Source organism: Bos javanicus, chromosome 20 (genome assembly GCF_032452875.1).
Source record: "Bos javanicus breed banteng chromosome 20, ARS-OSU_banteng_1.0, whole genome shotgun sequence".
Lineage (NCBI taxonomy): Eukaryota > Metazoa > Chordata > Mammalia > Artiodactyla > Bovidae > Bos > Bos javanicus.
Window position 1 is genome coordinate 2,172,108 of NC_083887.1, and position 23,327 is coordinate 2,195,434.

Below are 23,327 nucleotides of genomic sequence, written 5' to 3' on the forward strand. Positions count from 1 at the left end.
ATAATTTGTGAACCAAGGTGAAGGGTATGCATCTCCTAGATACTAATTTTGCAACCCTCCTATTATGTTAGTCTCTCAGTTGTGCCCTATGGGCTATAGCGTGCCAGGTTCCTCTGTCCATGGTTTCTCCAGGCAAGACTGCTAGAGCGAGTTGCCATTCCCTTCTCCAGGGGATCTTCCCAACCCAGGAATCAAACCCAGGTCTCCTGCATTGCAGGAAGTTTCTTTACCTTCTGAGCCACCCAGGAAGCCCTTCTATAGGTGGACATTTTAAAAACCTCATAGTTGGGGAAAACAAAGGGGCTAAAGGCATTGACTTCACTAAGAAGTGACCTTAGTTTAAACCCCAGCTCTAGGGACTTCCCTGATGCTCCAGTGGCTAAGAGTCCATGCTTCCAGTGGAGGGGGTTCAGGTTCAATTCCTGGTCAAGGAACTAAGATCCCATGTGCTGTGTGGTGCAGCCTAAATAAATAAATCCCAGCTCTGCCACCTATTAACTGAGTGACAATGACCTCAGGCAAGTTAAGTACTTCCTCAGTCCCTGTTTCCTCATCAGTAAAGTGGTGATAATGAAATCATGTATTTATTTACTACCATTGCCTGGAGAATTGTATAAATGGAATAAATGGGTGTAAAGGTGTTAGTGAAGAGTCTGGTCACCCTGACCATTGTGAACTACTAGTATCGGTGTTAAACAATGGTTCTTAACCATGAAGTTATCTGTAGTGCTCTCTACCTTCCTTAACACTCACCTCTGGATAACTAAGTGAAGCACTGTGGTTTGGGGATCTTTCTGCCCCTGGCTCAGAGCAGTGAGCATTCAGTGCAGGTTCCCGCAGCATCGACATCTCTAGGTCCTGGCATGGTGCCTGGCAAAGAGAAGGCAGCCAGTAAGGGCAGGAATCCCAAAATGAAGAACCAGAAGGGTTCAAGCTTCACTTTAAAGAAAGCTCATCTCATCAGATACAAGCTTGTAACCTTGCTGATGTAGCCGCCCTATTCCCACGTGCTTCTCAGAGATAAGGCATCACCTTGATAAATTAGCTGTGGATATAAGCTTCCTGCAGTTGGCATGGAGATGCAATTTAATTTCCAATTAAGCCTGATTTCTGGGCCAAGGGATTTGCCTGCCTCACACTGGGAGGATTATTCCAGCCAGATCTATTGTCAATGTTGGTGGTTCTTCCATGAAGTAGACTGTCATGGAAACTGGTCCTTTGGCCCTTGGATGGTTCAACCAGGCACTGCTTTTCCCCTGGAACTGAGTTTATACAGGTAGATTCAAGAAAGTTCAAAGTAGACTATCCATAGCAGAAATTTTTAAGACAGAGCACAGTTAACAGAGTGAAAAGGAGAAGCAAGATGGTCCTCCATGCTCACAAGAAAGAAAAGTGGGAAGTTGCTCATGAGAAAAAGAGGGAAGTGGGAAGTTCTCTGAGCTCAGAGAAGAATCAATATCATCTGAGGAAGGAGACACCTTTGCTCAAACGGACGGTGAAGATTTGCTGAGCATCTTTTGTATACCAAGGGCTGTGCTGAGCACTTCACATTCAGCGTTGCACTGAATTATCAGACAAAGGATGCTGTGCTCATTTTCCTTTTTTGAAGGGGCTGCACCTTAGATGCACGTAGGACCTTAGTTCCCCAACTAGGGACTGAACTCGTACCCCCTGCATTGGAAGGCAGATTCCTAACTGTTGGACCACCAGGGAAGTCCCTCATTTTCCAGTTGAGGAAATGGAGTACAACTGCCTAGATTCATAGACAATCTAGATTCGAACTCTCACCTTTCTGAGCATTCCTCCCTGCAGGCCCCCTTTCCAAAAATAAATAAAACACATAGTTTAGAACCAGAAGAATAAGGTTACACTAAGCTGAAACTTACCTCCCCCAAAATTTAAGAATAAGAAAAAGCCTTTAAAACATGTTCTGAAAGAGAGAGTAGAATGACTGAGTCTGCTTGGGGCGCATGATCCAATGGAGGGGCGAATGGCACCAGTTTCTGTTTGGCTTTCACACCTTCCCTGCAGCGTGATGGACCGGTGTGGCTAAGACACTCACAGGAAGTCAGAGGCTCAGGCTGCTCCAGACCAACGAGGTCCTGGCTTATGACTCAGACTATTTCAGTTCCGGGAATTGGAAAGAACCAACAGACAGCATACAAAACAGTGTTTAAAGACACATGTGTACAAGATGTTTCAAAGAATACCACGTGCATGGCCAACAGAGTCACAGAAAAATTAGATACCAAGAAGGCGTCACGTGGCCCAATTTTTATTGATGATTGCAAAAGAAAATCCTGAAGCTGTGTATAAATAAGCATGCTATCCACTCCTCGACAAGTTCTGGAATGGAGTATGGAACCAGTGGTTTGGGAACACCTGGAGAAGAAAGCAGGGTTGACCAAGAGAAGTGTGAGGTCCCTAAGAAAGAGACAAGTCAGCACAGCCTCTCTTCCTCCCTGCTTTTTAATATGGTGACCAGTTCATGGATTGCTGTGGCTGTAGCATGCCTGGGTTGCTGCCGGGTGTTTGATGGGCTGTGGGCTGGGCTATCGCGGCATTAGGCAGAGCATAGCTAACTCCATCCGCCTGTCCATGTCGGCAGCTCTCCATCTGAATCTTTTCAGGGCTTTTCCAAATGCTTTGCTTGGGTGTCACTCCACATCTGTGAGCTCTTCAGAGATGTGGCTCCAGGGAGCCATTTGAGAGCCTGGGCTCTGTGGGAAGGTATACAGAGGCACCCAACGAGCTATCAGTCCTGTCGAGAATTTGCCATTTTTGACATTAGGCAGAGACTAAGAAGCAGGACATTTGCTCCTTGGAAGAAAAGCTATGACAAAGCTAGACAGCGTATTAAAAAGCAGAGACATAACTTTGTTGACAAAGGTCCCTTTAGTCAAAGCTATGATTTTTCCAGTAGTCATGTACCTATGTGAGAGTTGGACCATAAACGAGGCTGAGCACTGAAGAACTGATGCTTTCAAACTGTGGTGCTAGAGAAGACTCTTGAGAGTCCCTTGGACAGCAAGGAATTCAAACCAGTCAATCCTAAAGGAAATCAAACCTGAATACTCATTGGAATGACTGATGCTGAAGCTGTGGCTCCAGTACTCTGGCCACCTGATGCGAAAAACTGACTCATTAGAAAAGACCCTGATGCTGGGAAAGATTGAAGGCTGGAGGTGAAGGGGACGACAGAGGATGAGACAGTTGGATGGCATCATCAACTCAACCAACATGAGTTTGAACAAGCTCCAGGAGATGGTGAGGGACAGAGAAGCCTGGTGTGCCACAGTCCTTGGGGTTGACTGAACAACAGCAGGGGGAAGGGTGCACAGTGGTTAGAGCGTAGAGTCTGAAACAATACTGTTCAGGTTTGAATTCCAGCTCTGCTGTTAGCTAACTTTTGACCTTCAGGAAGTTAAATCTCTGCACTGTTGTTGCCTCATCTATGAAGTTGAGATAGCAATAACAGCCTTAAAGGACCTTGTTAGGGTTAAATGAACCATACATATTAAAGCTTAGCCTGGATCCTAGCCTACAGGTGCTCAACAAATATTAGCTTTTATTATTGCAGATGATAGATTATAGTCCAAGGAGTAATTTGCTAAATACATCCTGAAATAGAAGGAGCTGCCTCCCCATACAATGAGTTATTTGTCAAAAAAGATGTTGACATAAGTTGAAAAAGAGAAACATTATAAGAAGGGCTCAAGCACCAGACTAGAATGTGGGGAAAAGTTAGATGATCTTTAAAGAACTACTGACCTTCAGAGAAAATGAGTTTATGTTTGAATATAAGAAAACAAAGGAGTGTCAAAAAGCAAGGGCTCCAGAATGGACAGAGTAGGCTCAGGGCAACAGTCTCCCTGGGACTGGAGACAGAAAACATGTCTGAAAGCTGTGGAGGCCACAGAAGCCCCTGTTTTTAGTTCATGTAGCTTGAGGGCAGTTGGTGTGGGTTGAGGGAGATTATGGGAAGTTGAAGTCTCTGTACCTGAGAAGGGAGGCACAACCTTTGCGATGAAGCACCACCTTTGTCTAACACTCAGTCGGGAGTTGATTGTTCTACGGTTATACACATCTCTTCCCCATCCTCCTTAGCATTTAAGGAAGTTGTCTGATGAGCATGTGCTTTATATGAGTGGGAAGGGAGAGCTGTGGAAATCTAGGGAGATGACGAATTCCGTCTTTGAATCGACATGATGAAGGTTAAGGAACAGGAAGATAATTCATGAACAAATCCATTGGTGGCAGAGAGACCCTGGAGGTAGGAGAGATGGGGAAATGGAAGCTCCCCTCCTGGCTCCAAGTAGGGATCACATGAAGCTTAGAGGAGGCCATGGACGCACACAGGGCACAGTGAGGAGGAGCAAGAGGACCCCGACTGTCTCCGGACACACGAGGTCAGCAGTTCCAAAGCTTTCTGGTCGCAGAATCCTTTTAGAGTCTAAAAACACACTTACAACTCCAGAAGAGATTTGGTTTATATGGGTTATATTAACCAGTGTTAAAAGTGAAGGGAACTAAAAAGCCTCTTGATGAAAGTGAAAGTGGAGAGTGAAAAAGTTGGCTTAAAGCTCAACATTCAGAAAACGAAGATCATGGTATCTGGTCCCATCACTTCATGGGAAATAGATGGGAAAACAGTGGAAACAGCGTCAGACTTTATTTTGGGCTCTAAAATCACTGCAGATGGTGATTGCAGTCATGAAATTAAAAGACACTACTCCTTGGAAGGAAAGTTATGACCAACCTAGATAGCATATTCAAAAGCAGAGACATTACTTTGCCAACAAAGGTCCGTCTAGTCAAGGCTATGATTTTTCCAGTGGTCATGTATGGATGTGAGAGTTAGACTGTGAAGAAAGCTGAGTGCCGAAGAATTAATGCTTTTGAACTGTGGTGTTGGAGAAGACTCTTGAGAGTCCCTTGGACTGCAAGGAGATCCAACCAGTCCATTCTGAAGGAGATCAGCCCTGGGTGTTCTTTGGAAGGAATGATGCTAAAGCTGAAACTCCAGTACTTTGGCCACCTCATGCGAAGAGTTGACTCATTGGAAAAGACCCTAATGCTGGGAGGGATTGGGGGCAGGAGGAGAAGGGGACGACAGAGGATGAGGTGGCTGGATGGCATCACTGACTCGATGGACGTGAGTTTGGGTGAACTCCGGGAGTTGGTGATGGACAGGGAGGCCTAGTGTACTGCAATTCATGGGGTCATAAAGAGTCGGACACGACTGAGCAACTGAACTGAACTGAACTGAACCATTTTAGGAATGAAAACTCAGAATGTTTCATTTAAATGAATTTATTTTAAAACAATGATAAACCCATTCCAGGTTAACAAAAGATTATATTTTATTAAAAATAGTTACATTTTCAAAAAATTATTGAGAAAGGGCGCATTGTTTTCCTTTTTTGCAAATTGCTTTCGTGCTCGGCTTAACAGACAACAGGTTTCTCAGGTCCGTGTTCAGTCTTTTGTGATATCACATGTCACACACATAAGCCCTGAAAAATTCCGCACATGGTGAGATTGAGACTGCAAAAAGCAGGCAGTATGTAAATATTATTATGAAAATAATTCTGACCTTGCCGGCCTCCACTTGAAAACCATTACCCTAGGGGCTTCCCTGGTGGTCCAAGGGTTAAGACTCCTCCTTTCAGTGCAGGGGGTGAGGGGTCAATCCCTGGTTGGGAAGCTAAGATCCCACATGCCACATGGCCAAAAAACCAAACATATTTTTGTTTCCATTCACTCTTTTATTTTAGAGAAAGCATTTGAACACAGAAAAATAGAACAAATAATATAAAACACCCATATGCTCCTCAGAAAGCACCCCTCAAAACTAATGTGTTAGCATTTTGTCACATTTGCTTCATATTAACATTACAGATACAATTGCACGTCTTCAAATACCTTGCCTCCTCTCTAGAAGCAGCATTTGGAGTCTATCAATTCCAAAAATATTAAAAAAAAAAAAAACAGAAATATATTGTGACAAACTCAATAAATACTTAACAAATGGTCTACATTAAAAAAAAAAATTTTTTTTAAAGAACCATTACCCTAGACCATGGTGAATTTCTTCATGTCTTTCTGATTTTGCTTTGGTCTCTTTTCCCTACATACGAAAGGGCAGTGCCTGATGAGGCATAAGATAGCTGCACTGTGATCAAACAGTATCTTTGCAAGTATATAATTCAAATTCCTCTAAGTGCAAAAGACATTTGCTATTCTTATGCACCAGCCTGTGCTGCCAATTAGCAATACGGTGAGTGCAGCCTACAATCTGCACACCCAAGGAGTTTTGAAATTAGGAGGAATTTTAGGTGAATTGTTGATGGAGGTGGGGGAGGCTAGCATTATTTCAGGAGGTCACAAAAATTGAGGTTTGAGTAATAGTTTTCATTGCATTATTTTGAGTTTGCATCAATCAGGTTCTTCACTGTGGAGAAGGAAGCCCTTGATAATGGTGGGAAAGGAGGGAGAAGGGGCAGCAGGATGGTCAGCCCCTTGAGCAGGCACTGTGTCTGCTTCATCTCTGCCCCTCCCTGTCCCCTTGCCACTGATCTCCACCACGCCATCCAAGTTCTGGGCGAGCGATCCAGGCGCACCTCTCCAGGCGGGACTCCCTGGCCCGGGAGAGAAGAGGCGAAAACAGCGCCAGCCCTAGACTTTGTTAGCAGAGTGATTTGTTTAAAGAACTAATGAGGGCTGTCTGCTCCCAGGCCGCCCTTGTTCCAGAAACATTTCTCCTCCGTGTCTAACTCCATCATGCTTAAATCCCCATTAGTTCATGCCCATGTTGGGCTTGAAGTTCCGTGACCAGCAGGTAGGTGTAGGACTTGATAGAAGTAGGCCAAACTCCATTGACAGGAGGAAGGCATTTGTCTCAAGCAGAGGAAGTTCAGTGTCAATATGCATGGGGCAGTGAGGCCTGGGCCTCCCCAGGTACTTCTTGCTAGAGGGTGGTGGCCTTTTCCCCTGTAGGGGCTGTTGGGATAGTCTGCATTTTGGTGTATTTCAGCCCCAAACGCAGGTGCATGAAAACCATATGCAAAGAAACCCCTATAAATGAGATTCATGATGCGGATACTCTTTCTTTTTTAAAAAATTAAACTTCAGTGTGGGGGGAATTGTAGATTCCCATGCAGTTGTAAAGAAACACACAGATAGATCTTTTACCTAATTTTCCCCCAAAGAAAAGATCTTACCAAACTATAAGACAATATCCCAACAAGACTTGCTAGATTCACGGGACTCTTAAGATGTCCCCGAGCCCAGAAGGAAGAAGCTCCAGGGAGTGGGGTGTTACTTCCCCTTGGAAGGATTGTCTCTAGTAAGAACCCGGAGGGTGTGAAGCTGCATCAGGGATCCCTGATCCCTGACTTGCATGAGAATACCTTGGGGATCCCAGGATGCAACGCTGTTCCTTACCTGGACCCTGGGGCTTCCGGTGACTGAGTCAGCTAAAGAATCACAGGCCAGGCTCTGAAATCACACAGCTCAGGGCTCAAGTCCCGTTCCTCATTCACTATCTGGTTGACCTTGGCCAATGACCTCTTAGAGCCTCAGTTTTTCATAATATACAGCACTCACCATGTGTCAGTCACTCGTCTAGGAACATTATACAATAACTCATTTAATACTAACAACCCCCAAATGGGAAATATTATGATTAGTTCCTATGTTGCAAGTGAGGAAACTGAGGCACAGGAAGGTTATTTGTCCAAAGCCACACAGCTAGGGAGTAATACGGTTGGGTGTTGAAGCCAGTCCATGTATATAACCTCTGTCCTATGCTGCTTCTCCTTATCAATGAGGTGGGTTCAGTAATGCTCACTGAATTTTTATGAGGCAAACTTCTTAGCACTGCGCCCAGCATGGAATAAATAAGCAGCAAAAAATGCTAGTTAACATTATTGTTGGTATACTTTCGTCTGAAAGTTTCTGAATATTCATTCCTTCTTATTGTTACTAAGAACAGTGCCGGAGCCAGCCGGCAAAGTTGATCAGGTCCCGAGAACGTGCACGGCGCGGCTGAGAAAGAAAACTACAGCAAAAGAATGCTACAACAAAGATGGGGTCGAGAGGTTCAGACACGTCTCCACAAAGGGAAGCGGTCTGACCACGACTTTATTCAGCATCTTATATTTATACAGGAGAGCGTGAGAAAGACAAGACAGTTAACATTTTTCTTGGTTGACCTATACATCTTACAAAAAGTCACAAGAAATCTTGAGAGCATGGGAATGGTACCCTGTTATTATTTCTTACACCAGATAACATTTTCCTGTGCGTGAGAAGTTTGCCCAGAACTCCAGGTGTCTGCAGTAAATAATCGCCTAATCTCTGGGGTGGCGGGACAGAGAGCTATGTTTGCAAGCAAACCCTCAAGGACTGAGGCTGCTCCCAGAGCTGTGTCCTTCAGACAAAGGACCCCGTTCTCCCGGGCAGCTCCCCGCAGAACAGCTTCCATTTTGACCGCCCAGTATGTGTCAAACCCTCATTCAGCTCTCCCAACCACCCAAAAGGGACATTCTCTCTTTTATAGATGACACAACGGAGAATGAGAGACATGCAGTCTGCTGGAAGTGGAGGCAAGATTCACTCCCAGGGCTGCACCTGGAATCAGCTCCAGGGACCTTCAGAGACACCAGCCTAACTTCAAGCCCAGCTGAGGACTTGACCTGAAAAAGGCATTGATTCCTTCCCCAAAGTCCTGGGCAGGACCGTGGTTCTCTATACCTGTGGCTCTCATGCTCAAGCACACGCAGAGTCCCCTGCAGTCACTGTTAAAACACGGAGTACTGCCCAGCTCCTCGGGACCCCACCAGCCTCTCCCCACCCACCCCCTCGTGGTCTCCAGGTCAGTGGGGCTGGGCAGAGGGCCTGGAGTGTGCCTTTCTCACAAGCCTCCAGGAATGCTGGTCCGGGGACCACACTTTGAGAAGGACTGCTCTAGGACAAGTTTTTGGAGTGTTGGTGGATCTATGACAGCTTCCCCCAGTTATCCCTCCCCAAGACTGAGACTGCTTCCCCGCAGGGTCAGTGCCTTTCCCCCAGTTATCCCTCCCCAAGACTGAGACTGCTTCCCCTGCAGGGTCAGTGCCTTGTATTTTTTTTTTTTTGGCTGCACTGGGTCTTCATCTTTGCACGTGGACATCTTTGGGTGTAACGAGTGGAGGCTACTCCCCAGCACTGCACGTGGGCTTCTCGTTGCAGTGGCTTCTCTGGGTGTGAGCACCGGCTCCAGCACCTGGGCTCAGCGGTTCTGGCTTGTGGGCTCTAGAAGGCGGCCTCAGTGGTTGTGGTGAACAGGTTCGGTTGCCCAGCGCATACGGAATCTTCACATACCAGGGATCAGAACTGTGTCTCCTGCTTTGACATTGCTTCACCACTTGCTGAACCACTGAACCGCCAGGGCAGGCCCAGGTACCTTGTATTTAATCTACACTGAAAACCATGAATCCCCATCTCTGTGTTTACTTTCCCTCTGTCCAGGATTCTCAAACTTGTGTGTTCTCACAAGTCCGTGTCTTAGGTGTACCTGTGGCCGATTCATGGTGCTGTATGGCAGAAACCAACGCAACACTGTAAAGCGATTATCCGCCGATTAAAAATAAATATTAAAAAAAAAAGCCTGTGTCTGATTGGAGTTCAACCTGTCCACTAGGCCACTTCCATCTGCTTGATGATGGGGAGCTTACCCCTTCAAACTTTTTTCCAAAATTACATCTGTTGTTACTGTTCTGATTAAAAATAAACACAGTGAAACCAAGCTTTTCTATTGTTGAAAATTTAGAAAAGTATAAAAAATAAAAGGAAGGAAGAAAATTACAATTAATAAATCCCACTGTTAATGTTTTTTATGTATGTTAGTATAATTTCCTTATAGCCTATATATTGTGTATATATTTGGTTTCTTGAGGTATAATCAATATATAAGATTATATTAGTTTTCAAGTGTGTAACAAAATTATTCAATATCTGTATGTATTACAAAATCATCACCACAACAGTTTCTAGTTAACACCCATCTCATATACAGTGACAGTTTTTTTTCTTATGATGAGAGCTTTTAAGATCTACTCTCTCAGCAACTTTCAAATATGCAGCAAAGTATTACTAATTATTGTCACCATGTTGCAGTTATATCCCCATGACTTCAAGACTGGAAGTTTGTACCTATATTTGTTAATATTGGTATAAGAATGTATACGGATCTGAGAATGCTGAAAACAAGCGATGTCCCACTGATGAATGTGCTGTGTCTATGGGGCTGCTGCTATTTTCACTTTGGAATTCCAAGGAATGGAGGCTTGTTGGGGAGCACTTCCTGGGAGGGCCCAGCAGGCACAGAAGTGAGACTCATTGGCATCAGTCCAGTGGACAGCGGAACAGCAGAAAACAGATTTGAGTCAGGGATGGACTGACTCAGATGGATGGACTGAGTGGGGTCCGGGATGGAGAACCATCACAGGTTGACCTTCAGTTCTCCTGGGTCCTGAGGAGCCATTGAACAGTCTTGAGCAGGAAATGACTTAACTAAGGGATTTCCCAAAGACCATCCGTGCAGTGGAGGGGGAGGGGGCGAAGGCAGGAGAGGGGGCACGGGACACGAGCGAGAGTGGCCCGAGAGATGATGGGCATGTGTGGATCTACCTCTGGGCCGCCAGGATGGACAGGGACTGGTTGATCTTCACCATGACAATGATGAGCAGGCCGCCAGTCAGCAGAAATGTGGGCCAGAAGAGAGAGAAGAGGAGGCTCTGGGGCCCATAGAGGCGCCGGTACAGGACGCTGGTCTCATTCTCCCGAGTCGTGGAGAAGCAGAAGAAATCCTGGTTCTCGTGGAACCTGGCTCTGACCTTCTCCACGTCGGCCCGGGCCACTTGGTAGTTGTCCAGGCTGCTTGGGATGTAGGAGCACTGTAGGGAGAATCAAGAGCACGCATGGGACTGAAATCCCTGTTTCTCAGGGCCTGGTGTGGAATGAAGGAAAACACCAGCTTTGGATTCAAGCGCCTGGGTGGACTCAAGACTGTCCAAAGCTTGGCAGGCTGCACACTGCGTGGTTTGAGGGGGTGCCTACGCGGTGCTGGTTGGGAGGGCGGTGGCCTGGGAGCTGTCAGGATACACACTGCACCCTGGGAGGCGGGGACCCCAGCTGGAGCCCTGGCTCTGCTCCCATCACTTGCAGTGCTCAGTCGCTCAGTCATGTCCAACTCTGTGTTACTGCACGGACTGTAGCCCTCCAGCCTCCTCTATCCACGGGATTCTCCAGGCAAGAATACTGGAATGGGTTGCCATTTGCTCCTCCAGGGGATCTTCCCACCCCAGGAATCAAACCCAAGTCTCCTGCATTGCAGGAAGATTCTTTACAGCTGAGCCACTGAGGAACCTTAGGCTAATTGCTTAACAGGGCTTCCCTGGTGGATCAGATTGTAGAGAATCTGCTTGTAATGCAGGAGACCTGGGATCGATCCCTGGGTCAGAAAGATCCCCTGGAGAAGGGAATGGCAACCCACTCCAGTATCCTCACCTGGTGAATTCCATGGACAGAGGAACCTGGCAGCCTACAGTCCATGGGGTGACAAACAGTTATCACGACTGAGATACTAACACACACGCTGAGCCTTGATGTCTTCATCACTTAAGTGGGTTAAAAGCAGTACCTTTTTCAAAGGAGTTTACTAAAGAACTTCAAACTTATCTGTCTAAGAAGACCAATGGGAGACATAGGCTGAGTGGGCTCTATATTTGGATTCAGGGCAGAGGTCATACACTCAATTGCCTACAAAGCTCACACAGGTAACACCCACAAGGGAAGCAGTGAGGGAATAAGATGACAGGGACCAACTGACGCTTGCCTTGGTGCCAGGGAGAACTGTCAGGGCGTGGTGGGGCCTGGGGTGATGGAGAGAGCCAGACACACCCAGCCTGGCAGTCATCACTCCATCTGGACAATGGATGCTGTGCCATCCAGAAGACCTACTGTAGCCAGGCCTCCAAAACAGTAAGAGAAGCCAAAATACCAGATTTTAATGTGGACTCTCACAATTTTAAAATATTGGTGAAAATTTGAATTGAAAACTTATGAGGTCTAACTCTGTGTGAGCAAAACCCAAGATGTTGGCCAGCTGGTATTTGACACTGGGATTCAAAGGAAAAAGAGAATGCATTTAAAAGAGCTTTGTGCAGACAGAGCCCAGTATATGTTTAATTCTGACACTGATCACTGTGATTAGGAACCTTGCGGCCTGGAAAGATGAGGTCCAGCTGGAAAGCTCTGCAGAGAAGGCAGAAAGGAGAGACCCTGGCTTTCTCTCTCTCCCATCCTGGGAGGTCTGCACGCAGCTTACGCAAGCCTCTAGCACATGCTCGGCAAGGGTGGGCCCCCGCAGCCCCTGCAGCAGACCACCTGGAGGGCTGGCCACAAGCACAGGCTCCCTGCTCACTCTGAATCTCTGAGGAGGGGGCTCAGCAACCTGGGAACTACTTCAGGCACTGGTTTGAGGACCACTGCCCTATACAATCATGTCAAATGAGTCAAAATGAGAGACAGTGTCGGGCCAGCTCCTCCCCAGGCCTGGGTTCTTCCCTGGATTTGAGTGAGGTCCTGCCCCGAGGCTGCCTGCCCTGACAGCACTCAGTCCAGCATAGAGGTGATGGCTGCACTGCAGCTCTGACAGCCTGGAGAGAGGGCGGAGCTGCATCCAGATGCAGGTCCACATCGCCAGCCAGCCAGGGAACAGCCGAGGCTGGGGAGCCGCCGAGGCTGGGGAGCCACTGTCTCCCGAGGAGTCTGGCATTCAGATTTGTTGGGGACTCTAAGGTCTTAGCCTTGCACTAGTTGCTCAGTCGTGTCCGACTCCGTGTGACCCCATGGACTGTAGCTCACCAGGCTTCTCTGCCCATGGGAATCTCCAGGCAAGAATATTGGAGTGAGTTGCCATTTTCTTCCCCCGGGGATCTTCTTAATCCAGGGATGGAACCCGGGTCTCCTACATTGCAAACAGATTCTTGACCATCTGAGCCACCAGAGAAGCCCAGGGTCCTAGCAGCAAGTGGATCCCGAATCCTGAGCTGAAAGGGCCTGGCCCGAGTCTCCCCACTGCCTCTGACTGTGACCTTGGTTAACCTAGCCAATTGAGTTAGGATGGAGTGGGTTGCCATGCCCTCCTCCAGGGGATCTTCCTGACTCAGGGATCGAACCTGCATCTCTTATGTCTCCTGCATTGGCAGGCGGGTTCTTTACCATTAGTGCCAGTTGTCTAAGGGATCTTAAATGATCCAGCCTCTCTCCCAAGCCCCATGGTGTCACTGTCCTCAGCACAGACCATGAAAAGGAGCTTAGAACCTCTCAGGCTAAGTCTCATGAGATAAACCAAGAGCGAGCTGGTGACCTCCTTCCTCAGAGTAGAGGTGGGGGAGACAGGCTTGCACAGCCGCCTCCTTCCTCAGAATAGAGGTGGGGGGAGACAGCCTTGCACAGCCACCTCCTTCCTCAGAATGGAGGTGGGGGGAGACAGCCTTGCACAGCCACTCTAGAAGACACCCAGCCATCCTGAAGCACCCAGGCCCTGGCACCACAGAGCTGAACAGAGGTGGGAAGAGCAGCTGGTACACCACCCTGCTGTTTGGCAAAGCCATGACGTCCCCTTCCCCCATCACAGCAGTGCAGCAGCCTGCCCTCAGCACCACTCCTGGGGGCGCCTGGGTGCTCTGGGAGAAAAGACTGAACATGTGGTGGTGGCCATGCTGTCCTTCCGAACCCAGCAGGCAGGCTTCAGGCTGCTGGGAGCCCATTCAGGGGAAGGTCTGACCTCGAGCTCCTCCAAGCTGGCAGCCTGCAAACCAGCCTGCTCCCAACTCCCATCGCACCAGTGACCACTTCTGTTTGTCTTTGAAAATGTGCTTCTTGATCCTGGGGATAAATCAGGGGCCCTGGATGCCAAAGAAGAGGCAGGGGTCCTGGGAGGAGCTGATTCAGACAGGTGCGGAGGCCCTAGCTGCATCGGGTGTGGCTGAGTCATGCTAGTGACGACAGGACAGCCAGGCCCCTTGCCTGCCCAGACCCAGCTCACCAGGAGCCCCCAGGCCTGTTCACGAGCCCACCATCCCCCCAGGCACCCTGCCCGTTACCACCCCATCAGCCGCCAAGTTCTGACTGTCAGCATCCATCCTTGTCCCAGCTGTGTCCCAGCTGTGGTGGCCCCCACCTCCCCCCAGTAACTGACCCCCACACTCATCCATATCACTCTGATCGTGCCGCCAGCACCCCACACCTTTTAAAGACTCCAGTTGCTCACAGCAGTAAATCCCAAGGAAACTTAGAATGACCTGGAAAGCCCAGAGATTCTGCTTCAGTGGGTCTGGTGTAGGACCCGGGTTTTGTTAAGACCCCCAGGAAGGCCTAACACCCAGAGGTGAGGATCACATTTAATTCTACAGTTTGGTAGTCCCTGGTTTTGTTAAGAACCCCAGGAGGACCTAACACCCAGAGGTGAGGAGCCCCAGTTTCCCTGATCACATTTTAATTCCACAGTTTGGTAGTCCTTGGCAGAAAACAGGCACACAGCTTGTACAGCACCAGAATATAATTAGTATTTCCTTTCTGTATGGTTTGCATGAATTTAACTCCCTGGTAATCAGTAGAACTTCCCCTAGGAAATGGTGAATTCTATTAGGAGTTGCAAATAACTTTACTTCCTGTTAAAGCCAGCGCCAGGAGCATTATTTGGAGTGAACTTAGTTCCCAGCAAAGCTCTGGCCTTTGATGAAAATGTGAAGGAGCTTCATGTCTTCCCGGCTCAGGTCGATGAGAGACCACCCTGACAGAATCAGTCTCTTTAAAACTGTGGGCCTATTACATCAACCCTGCGTCCTTGGCATTTGCTCTACGTATTTGCTGGGCTGCACAGCTACAACCAACCTCTGTGTCTCGTGTGGTTGAAGCAGTGTGGTGTTTTGTAAAATGGTGATTGTAAATGAGCTTAGCCCTTCCCCCCATCTCTTCTTCCCAATCTCCTTCCTTTGGTTGAACTGTTAAAGCTAAAAAAAAAAAAAAAAAAATCCTGATTGAATAGAAACATCCAATCCCATTCTCTATAAAATGGTCGCTTCCCTACCTGTGCGGTGTCAGTGTCTTATGCTGGAATTAAACCTCCTCTCCTTCTCTCCAACTGTGTTGTGCATGCTATTTCTCTCAGACATCTCTGAGGACTGTCTTGAGAGCAAAAAAAAAATTTTAGTAAAATGTTTTAAGTAATATTTTTTTAATATGAGAACTAAATACCTTCAATAACATGTAGCATTCTTCATTAAAGTTTTGCTTCTCTCAAAAAACAACAACAAAAAAAGAAAAACTACCCCCAAAAAGCCCATTTTAATTGCCCACGCTGGCGGTGTGGACGGCCTCTGGGAATAAACCCTAAGCTGCTTCGGAAGCTCTTTCTCGCTATACCCCGCCCTGTAGCTTTGTCTCTTTGGGGGCTGGAATCCTGTATCTCCCCACCTTCCTTCCCCGTACCTTGCTCTCTGTGTCCCCTCGACATATATGCCCGCCTCTGCATTTCTGTGTAACCAGTACCTGCCTGATTCTTAACACCAGTGCCTTTCTGACACCCTCACCTCACTGTTCTCTACGGCACTGGCCCTCTCTACTAGGTATTATTTCGTGTATGAGCTCTCTTTTCTTGAACCCAACCCCTAACACAGGAAGTGATGGTTGAACGAACGAATGAATGAAAATGGGTCAACTTGTGTCTCCTACAGAAAGGACTGCAGTGGTAGATTTGCAGGTATGAGGGGGGCATTGAGAGGCAGTGATAGGAAAACTTTCCAAGTGTTGACCTCTAAGTGTTGCTCCAAACCTGGGCCTCTGGCCTCCTATAGTGGGGAGTCGGGGAGTCACGGGGGTTCCTGTATGTGAGATCAGCTCTGGGTCTGGCTTCTCATCTGACCCACGTTATAGAATGGAATAAGAACACTACCAGCTGCTTCCTCTGAGTGCCTGCTATCCAGCCAACGTCAAGATTGGCACATGATACACAGTCCTTGACTTCATAGCAGCACTTCAATTTTCAATTAACAGAAACTGAGGCTTGGCAGGGCCAAGCCCCTGTCACACAGCCAGTCAGTGGCAGGTCTTAAGGGCTAAGACTGGCTGGGCCTCAGACCAGCTGTGGCCCCTGGTCAACTGGGTTTATCTTTTTCCAGTCTTTGCTCTCCTCCAGAGTGGGATTCGGGAGCCAGCTGGGGACAAGCACACACCTGCCAGGGTTAAAAGGACGTGTCCTCACTCCCCACCCAGTCAGTACCTGGTGGTTCTGGTCCCGAGTGTCCTCCGTGTGGTACAGCACTGCCCAGCGGCCCACGGACGACACGTTGACCCACAGGCATGGGTACTGGGGCACCCTCTTGCCCTCCAGCTCCTCCTGGTCCCTGATGTTGGTCTCAATCAGGTGACACGTGGATTCCTGGGTCCACACGCTGGGGAGACCATGCACACACAAACACATCTCAGAACCCGGGTGTCACAGAGCGCCCAGCACAAACCCATTTAGAGAGACTCAGGACCAAGACCCATCTGCCGTTAGCAACCAGCACTAAAGGAGCATGACCCCAGAGTCCCTGGGTCCTGGGGAGCAATCATAAAATCAGAATATCAGTTTTTTGGCCTCTTGGACAATATCTACATAAACTGGCCTGGCCCCCACTGCTCACCCTAAACCCAGGTTAGATTTAAAAATCCTCACATCCAAGCCACACCCCAGAACAAGTGAATCAGAATTTCTAAGATGGGTTGATGTATTTTCAACATTCTTCGCAGCGACTCTGGTCTGCAGCCAGACCTCAGACCCCTTGTCCACACCATCTTCATCTTGCAGAGGGTGGAAGAGAAGCTCAGAGAGGTCAAGTGACTTTACTAAGGGCTCACAGTCCCTGAAGCCAGGTCTGGATGGTTTCAGAATCTGTGACCCTTCCCTTAAAAAGAGTAGATGGAGGAGGAGCTTGATTTGTGCCCAGGTGGGGAATATGGTAGGGGTGGCTCTGAACCCAGAGGAAATGTCTTGGAGGCACTTGGCCACTCTGAGCAGTGCCTCACTCGGTAGGATTCCAGCCCGGAAAGGCTCCAGCACCGTAAAACGTGAGGCAGGAGCAGACCCAGGAGAGGCTGATGGGCTCAGCCACACACCAGCAAATCAGTCGTGACTCACCTCCATCTATCAAGCAGGAGACACACTGCCAGACAGAAGGGGGCTGTCGGCCGCCGGAACATGCCCAGAGGCAAGGGTCTGAGATTTGTCCTAAGATCAGGCTGAGAAAACTGAGCGTATTCATTCTCATTAGAGAACAGATCAGGAACTTCCCAGTCTTTCCTTTGAAAGCTCACGTGGTTGACATATCAGAAAACAAAGGCATGGGACATTCTCTGAGATTCCAGAGCAGAGCTCCAGGGGAACAGATTTAGCTCAATGTAGACACTTCCTACTTATCAGTGCATGCTAAGTCGCTTCAGCCTTGTCCAACTCTTTGCAACACTATAGACCATAGCTTGCCAGGTTCCTCTGTCCACGGGATTCTCCAGGCAAGAATACTGGAGTGGGTTGCGTGCCCTCATCCAGGGGATCTTCCTGACTCAGGGATCGAACCCCTGTCTCCTGCATTGGCAGGCGGGCTCTTTCACGGGTGCCACCTGGAAAGCCCCCTACTTATCAGAAAGGCCCTCAAATGAAATGGTGTATATAGTAGAAGTGGTGAGCTCCCTGTCACTCGAGATATACAACATGGCAACAGATGCCAGATCCTTTGACTGGAGGGTGGGAGCAGGCCGGGGAGTCCGGTACCTCTTCTGATAGAGGGGCAGCACAGTTGTGCCTAAGATGTAGTAGGTGATGACGGCGCCCACGACCATGGCCACCCCCAGGCAGAGGGCCCGAGTCTCTCCCCGCCTCTGGGCCATCACCAGCTTCTTTCCCATGGCCACTGGGGACAGCAGACGTTTCTAGGATCAGAGAGGCAAACGGACATGGAATCAGCACAAGTGACGGGTGAGAGGAGAGGGTGATCAACTATCAACATTGTCTCTATTTTCAGTGCAGAGCTTGGAAGACTCAGAGGGCTTTCTGGCCCCATTTAAGCCTTCCACCAGCTCTGAGAGGCAAATACTATCATCCCCATTCTACAGATGAAGGGCTCGTGGCTCAGAGAGATAACGTGACTTGCGCGAGGTCACCCAATGTGTGACAGGCTCAGTAATGGCCCTCAAGATGCACATGTTCTCAGCCCCAGGATCTGTGACTGTTACTTTACATGGCAAAGATTTTTTATTAAGGCTCTTGAGATAGCGAGATTATCCTGGATTATCCACGTAGACCTAAAGGTTACCACAAGGATCTTTGCAAGAAGGAGGCGGAGGGAGATGAGACAGAAAAGACAGAGGGCTATGACCAGGGCGGCTGAAGCTGGAGTGATGCGGTCATCCAGGGGTTTGGCAGCTCCCAGAAGCTGGAAGAGGCAGGGAACCAAGCGTTGTCCTCTGCAGCCTCTGGAGGAGCGCAGCCCTGCCGACACCTTGACTGAGCCTTGCCAGCGTGCTGCTGATTTTGAACTTCCGCCTTCCAGAACTGTGTATGCATAGATTTCTACTGGGGCCACTGAGTTTGTGCTAATTCGTTACAGCAGCGATAGGAAACTAATACAGGAGATAAACTAATACTGTAAGCAGCAGAGGGGGAATATCCATGCACATCCTCCGAGGACACTTGTCTCAGAGACACCTGGAGCCGAAACAGTCTCACAGGACACCCCTGGTGGCGCACTGGATAAGAATCCGCCTGCCAACGCAGGGGACACGGGTTCGATCCCTGGTCCGGGAAGATTCCACATGCCATGGAGCAACTAAGCCCGTGAGCCACAACTACTCAGCCCACGTGCTGCAACTCCTGAAGCCCATGCGCTTAGAGCCTGTGCTCCACGAGAGAAGCCGCCGCAATGAGAAGCCTGTGCGCTGCAACCAGAGAGTTACCCCCCCACGCCACAACCAGAGAAAGGCCTCATACAGCAACAATGACCCAGCAGTCAAAACTTAACTAACTTAAATAAAAAACCACTCCCACAGCAGGGCTGGTTGGGCAGGGGAAGCATGCAGAGAAGGGGCACCAGGTCCGCCAGAGGGCAGCCAAGACATCGGGGCGACAGGAGGGGTTTCAGCCGTGGGGATCCTGAAACAGCCGCCTCCCTGCTTTCCGCGAGGGCAGGTGGCATCACGTGGCCTCAGCAGCTGCTCTCTTACCTGGGGACCTGAGCCCCCCTGAGCCCAAGCAGAAATGGTGCAAGTGATGGGCGGCTTCCTGCCTCCCTGCGTCTTGGGCCTGAAGCCCTTCATCCTTCTTCCAGGACCTGCCTCTCCCAGAGCAAGCAGAGCCCCTCCTCCCTGAACCCCCACCAGGAGGGTCACTCTTGTTCCCCAGGCCCCTCCTGGAGCCAGAGCATCCCGGCTTCTGTCCTGGTATGGATTTCCGGTGCAGTCAGTGACTTGCTCCATGATGCTGCTGCTGCTAAGTCGCATCAGTCGTGTCCGACTCTTTGCGACCCCATAGATGGCAGCCCACCAGGCTCCTCTGTCCCTGGGATTCTCCAGGCAAGAACACTGGAGTGGGTTGCCATTTCCTTCTCCAATGCCTGAGAGTGAAAAGTGAAAGTGAAGTCTCTCAGTTGTGTCCGACTCTTTGCGACCCCATGGACTGCAGCCTACCAGGCTCCTCCATCCATGGGATCCAGGCAAGAGTACTGGAGTGGGGTGCCATTGCCTTCTCCAGAGTTGCCCCATCGCTTCAGTAAATCCCTTTGTTGTTGCTTTTTGTTTGTTGCTTAAGGTAGCATTTCTACCAAAGATAACAGGGCCATGGGGCCTTTCTCTGTAACCCCTGAATTAGGGGAAATGTTAGCGAGCTATCAGGAAGGACTTTATTTTCCTTGCCAGGTCCCTAAGGTAATAAACATTATTTTTATGAACGAGTGAGTATTCCCGAGATAGGCGTTATTGATTCAAAGGGATTTTCAACAAAGTGTCTTATTTTCTACTCAACTTCTCTTCTGTTAAGTTGCTTCAAGTGTTCAGATCTCCACCCTGCTTCTTCCCCACTCTGGTGTCCCCAGACCCCCACTGTCCTAAAAAGGAGACTCCAGGGTCAGATACCAAGGTTACAGCCCTGTCACGCCCTCCACAGTGATTAATAGGGATGATACCCAATGATGACTTTTCTCCCACATTTGGGGCACAGAGAAGTGTGGTTTCCCTACATTCCAACAGAGATACTACAAAGTCACAAAGGAAAAAATCTTGACAATGAGAGACATGCTATTCAACTATTTTTCCTGTTACGTTTGTCCTTCTGTCCTTCCATCTTGTGGGAAATGGGACAGCCCACATCATGATTTACCTAGGGCCAGTCTAACAAGCCCACACATGTGTTTGCAGGCTAAAGAATACAGCCACCTAGGGATGGGCAAAAATCCTACACAGCCTTCCTTCCCAGGACTGTCTGGGATGGTTGGTGCATGGCCCTATCCCTGGGGCTGTGGAACACAGGGCTCTAGGGTCAACACGGGATCACGCCTCGGAGGGAGGACCTAGGCTGAGTGCCCACAGTAGAACCAGTCCCTCCCTGAGAGAGTCAGAGCATCCTTGAGACTGAGGAGGCCCGTCTGCCACATCATCATCCCCTCCCCCGGGCACTCCCAGTGTACCGGGTCTGGGCACTCAGGAGGAAAGGAGATAAAGCAGTCTGGACCCGGCCACTTGTTCAGATCCCTCGTGTCTGCAAAGCTCTAGTGAGACTGTCACTCACCCTAAGGGAGGGGGCTAGCAGAGTTTTGATAAATCCTTCTAAGACCACACAGGATAAAAGAGTAGGGTGAGGATATGAATACAGATATAGTCCTAAGTTTCAACATCTGTAGTGAGAACCTTTAGGCAGCAGGAAGGGTGGGAACCGCTGAGACCCCCTGAGGTCTGCACAGGGAGAAATGGGTTGCAGCTGTAAAATGCGGGATTTCAGTTAGACTCGCAGAAGAACTCCTCAGTTGAGAACTGCTAAATATCTCTGGACTTTTGAGATATAGCTCTCCATTTGGAAATGTCACTGGAGGTCTGGGGTGGATTGAGGAAAGGTGAAGAAAGGCCAAGCAAGGCGGGATTTGGGGGTTCCTCAGTAATCCGATATTTGGGTTGACATCCTTTTCAGGGCAAAGAAGACAGTGTTTAAGGGTCTGGTGGAGTGAGGGACAGGGGGTGTTCTGAGATCATCAGGCATGGGATCAAATCCTGGCTTTGTCACCCAGCAACCTGTGACTGTAAAACAAGCGCGATCGTGTCCGCTTTCGAGAGTTCTGATAAAGATCAAATGATGTACCAAACATCACATTGCCTGGCCCAACGCAAGCCCTTGATAAATATTAACTGTTACTATTAAGAAAGAAACCCTGAGGTTTGCATCAGAAGTCCCCAGTGCTCTTGCTGGGCCTGTTTCTGCCCCACCCCTCCCCTGGTGACAAGTGCCAGGGCTGGTCCTGATCTCCAGGCTGCTGCCCTCTGGCTGCTCTGCAGGCTGAGACAAGGGCCAGGGCACTGAGCCATTCCAGTGACGGGGCCAAGGACCCCTCTTCCCACCTCCAGCCCCCCACAGGCCGCCAGACCACGGGTCCGGCAGTTCTAGTCCTGTGGGGCTTAACACCAGCTCCTCTGGAGCCCGGAGTCCTGATGGCCAGCCCCTCGAGGCAGGGAGTTCCCACTGCCGGCGCCCCTCAGCGAAGGTCTCCGCTCTAGCCCCAGTCTCTGGAGAAACCACTTCCGCAGTGTCCTTGACCTCAGTACTCACAGTCTCCTGGGTGCCCTGCGAGTCTTCGGCAGACCCTTTTCTTCCTGGTCCCCAGCCCCCACCCAAAAGAGGCTGCCTGAGCTGCAGCAGGAAGTTTGGGCTCCCAGCCCGTCTCTGGGGAAGCGGCCTTTGGTTCTCGTCTGAGACGAGCCTCCATGCCCAAACATGGTCAAGTCTGAGCACACAGCCCCAGGACACAAACTCGAGAGGGCAGGTACCCAGCCCAGGGGCTGGCAGCTGTTACCCAGGCCCCTGCCCTGCAATTCCCAGAATCTACTGGGCAACAGGTTTCAAACCACAGACAGCAAATCTGAGAAGCCAGGAAAGACCATCTCGGTATATTTGGAGACATTTCTTCTTCACTTAATCTCTCTGGGCTGGCAGAGAAGTCTGGGATGGGAAATGAGTTTCTTTTTGCCAACGGAAGGGAGGGAGGAGGAGTGGAAGCTCTAAGGGGTGGGGCAGCTGGAGGGGCTGGCGTTTCCAACCCGCCCAGCAGCCAAAACCCTCAGCCTTTGACAACTGTATACTCTGTGACCCCAGGCAGGTCACAATGCCTCTCTGAGCCTCTTGGGATTTTTAAACCTTACTTTGTACAAAGTAGTGATGAGAGTTAGAAATGGTGGCGATTTGGGGCAGGAAAAGAGAAACTCACCTTTTAAAGACCAACCAAGGAGAAGCCGGGAGCAGTGAGCGCTTCACGGCTGTTTCCAGCCGGCCAGGTCTAAGAAGAGCCTGCTTGGCCCGGTGACCTCCCGGTGGTCAAACTGTACAGTTTGGGCGCATGGGCAGAGATGTGTTCCCATCAACAGAAGAGACAAGTGAGCAATAACATTTGAAGGCAAAAACATACTTCTCTCTACTCTTTCATCCTTAAAGTGGTTGTTGGCATGATCCTAGCATCTCTGCCCCTCACTTTACTCCATGGTCAGTTGAAGACACTGAATCTGAACCTCAAGGCCTTAAATTACTCATCCACGGTTAGCTGCTCTAAGTGCGGGCTGCGTATGTGCACGCATGTGTGTGAGTGCTCAGCCGTATCCGACTCTTTGCAACCCCGTGGATGGTAGCCCGCCAGGCTCCTCTATCCATGGGATTCTCCAGGCAAGAATACTGGAGTGGGCTGCCATTTCCTATTCCAGGGGACCTCCCTGACTCAGGGACAGAACCCAGGTCTCTTGCATTGGCAGGCGGATTCTTCAGCACTGAGCCACCTGGGGAGTCCCCAAATGCAGGAGCCAGAGTCAAAGCTGGTCCTGCCAGATTACAGAGCCGGGGCTCTCTCTTCCGAGCCTGGTGCTGCTCTAAGACCTAAAAGCTCACCTCTGTTGTACAGACACCCACCACTTGATAATTTAGAGCTCCTGGGGAGGTGGGCACAGCTCAGCCCTGCCAACTGAAAGAGTTCTAGCCCCTCCTCACTTCTGCC

At 49.4% G+C, this 23,327-nt stretch overlaps 2 protein-coding genes across 3 annotated transcripts in view; one reads left to right on the forward strand and one right to left on the reverse strand.

Moving 5' to 3' along the window:
• KCNIP1 (potassium voltage-gated channel interacting protein 1) overlaps window positions 1-23,327 on the forward strand; it is a 408,536-nt gene that overhangs the window by 13,192 nt on the left and 372,017 nt on the right. The gene's annotated exons all lie outside the window — the stretch shown is intronic.
• Window positions 9,123-22,062, reverse strand: KCNMB1 (potassium calcium-activated channel subfamily M regulatory beta subunit 1). Its single transcript, XM_061393191.1, has 4 exons — window positions 21,899-22,062; window positions 17,864-18,021; window positions 16,334-16,505; window positions 9,123-10,940 (listed from the first exon to the last, which is right to left on the reverse strand). Exons 2-4 carry the CDS (start codon window positions 17,995-17,997, stop codon window positions 10,671-10,673), a joined length of 576 nt encoding a protein of 191 aa, XP_061249175.1. The 5' UTR covers window positions 17,998-18,021; window positions 21,899-22,062; the 3' UTR covers window positions 9,123-10,670.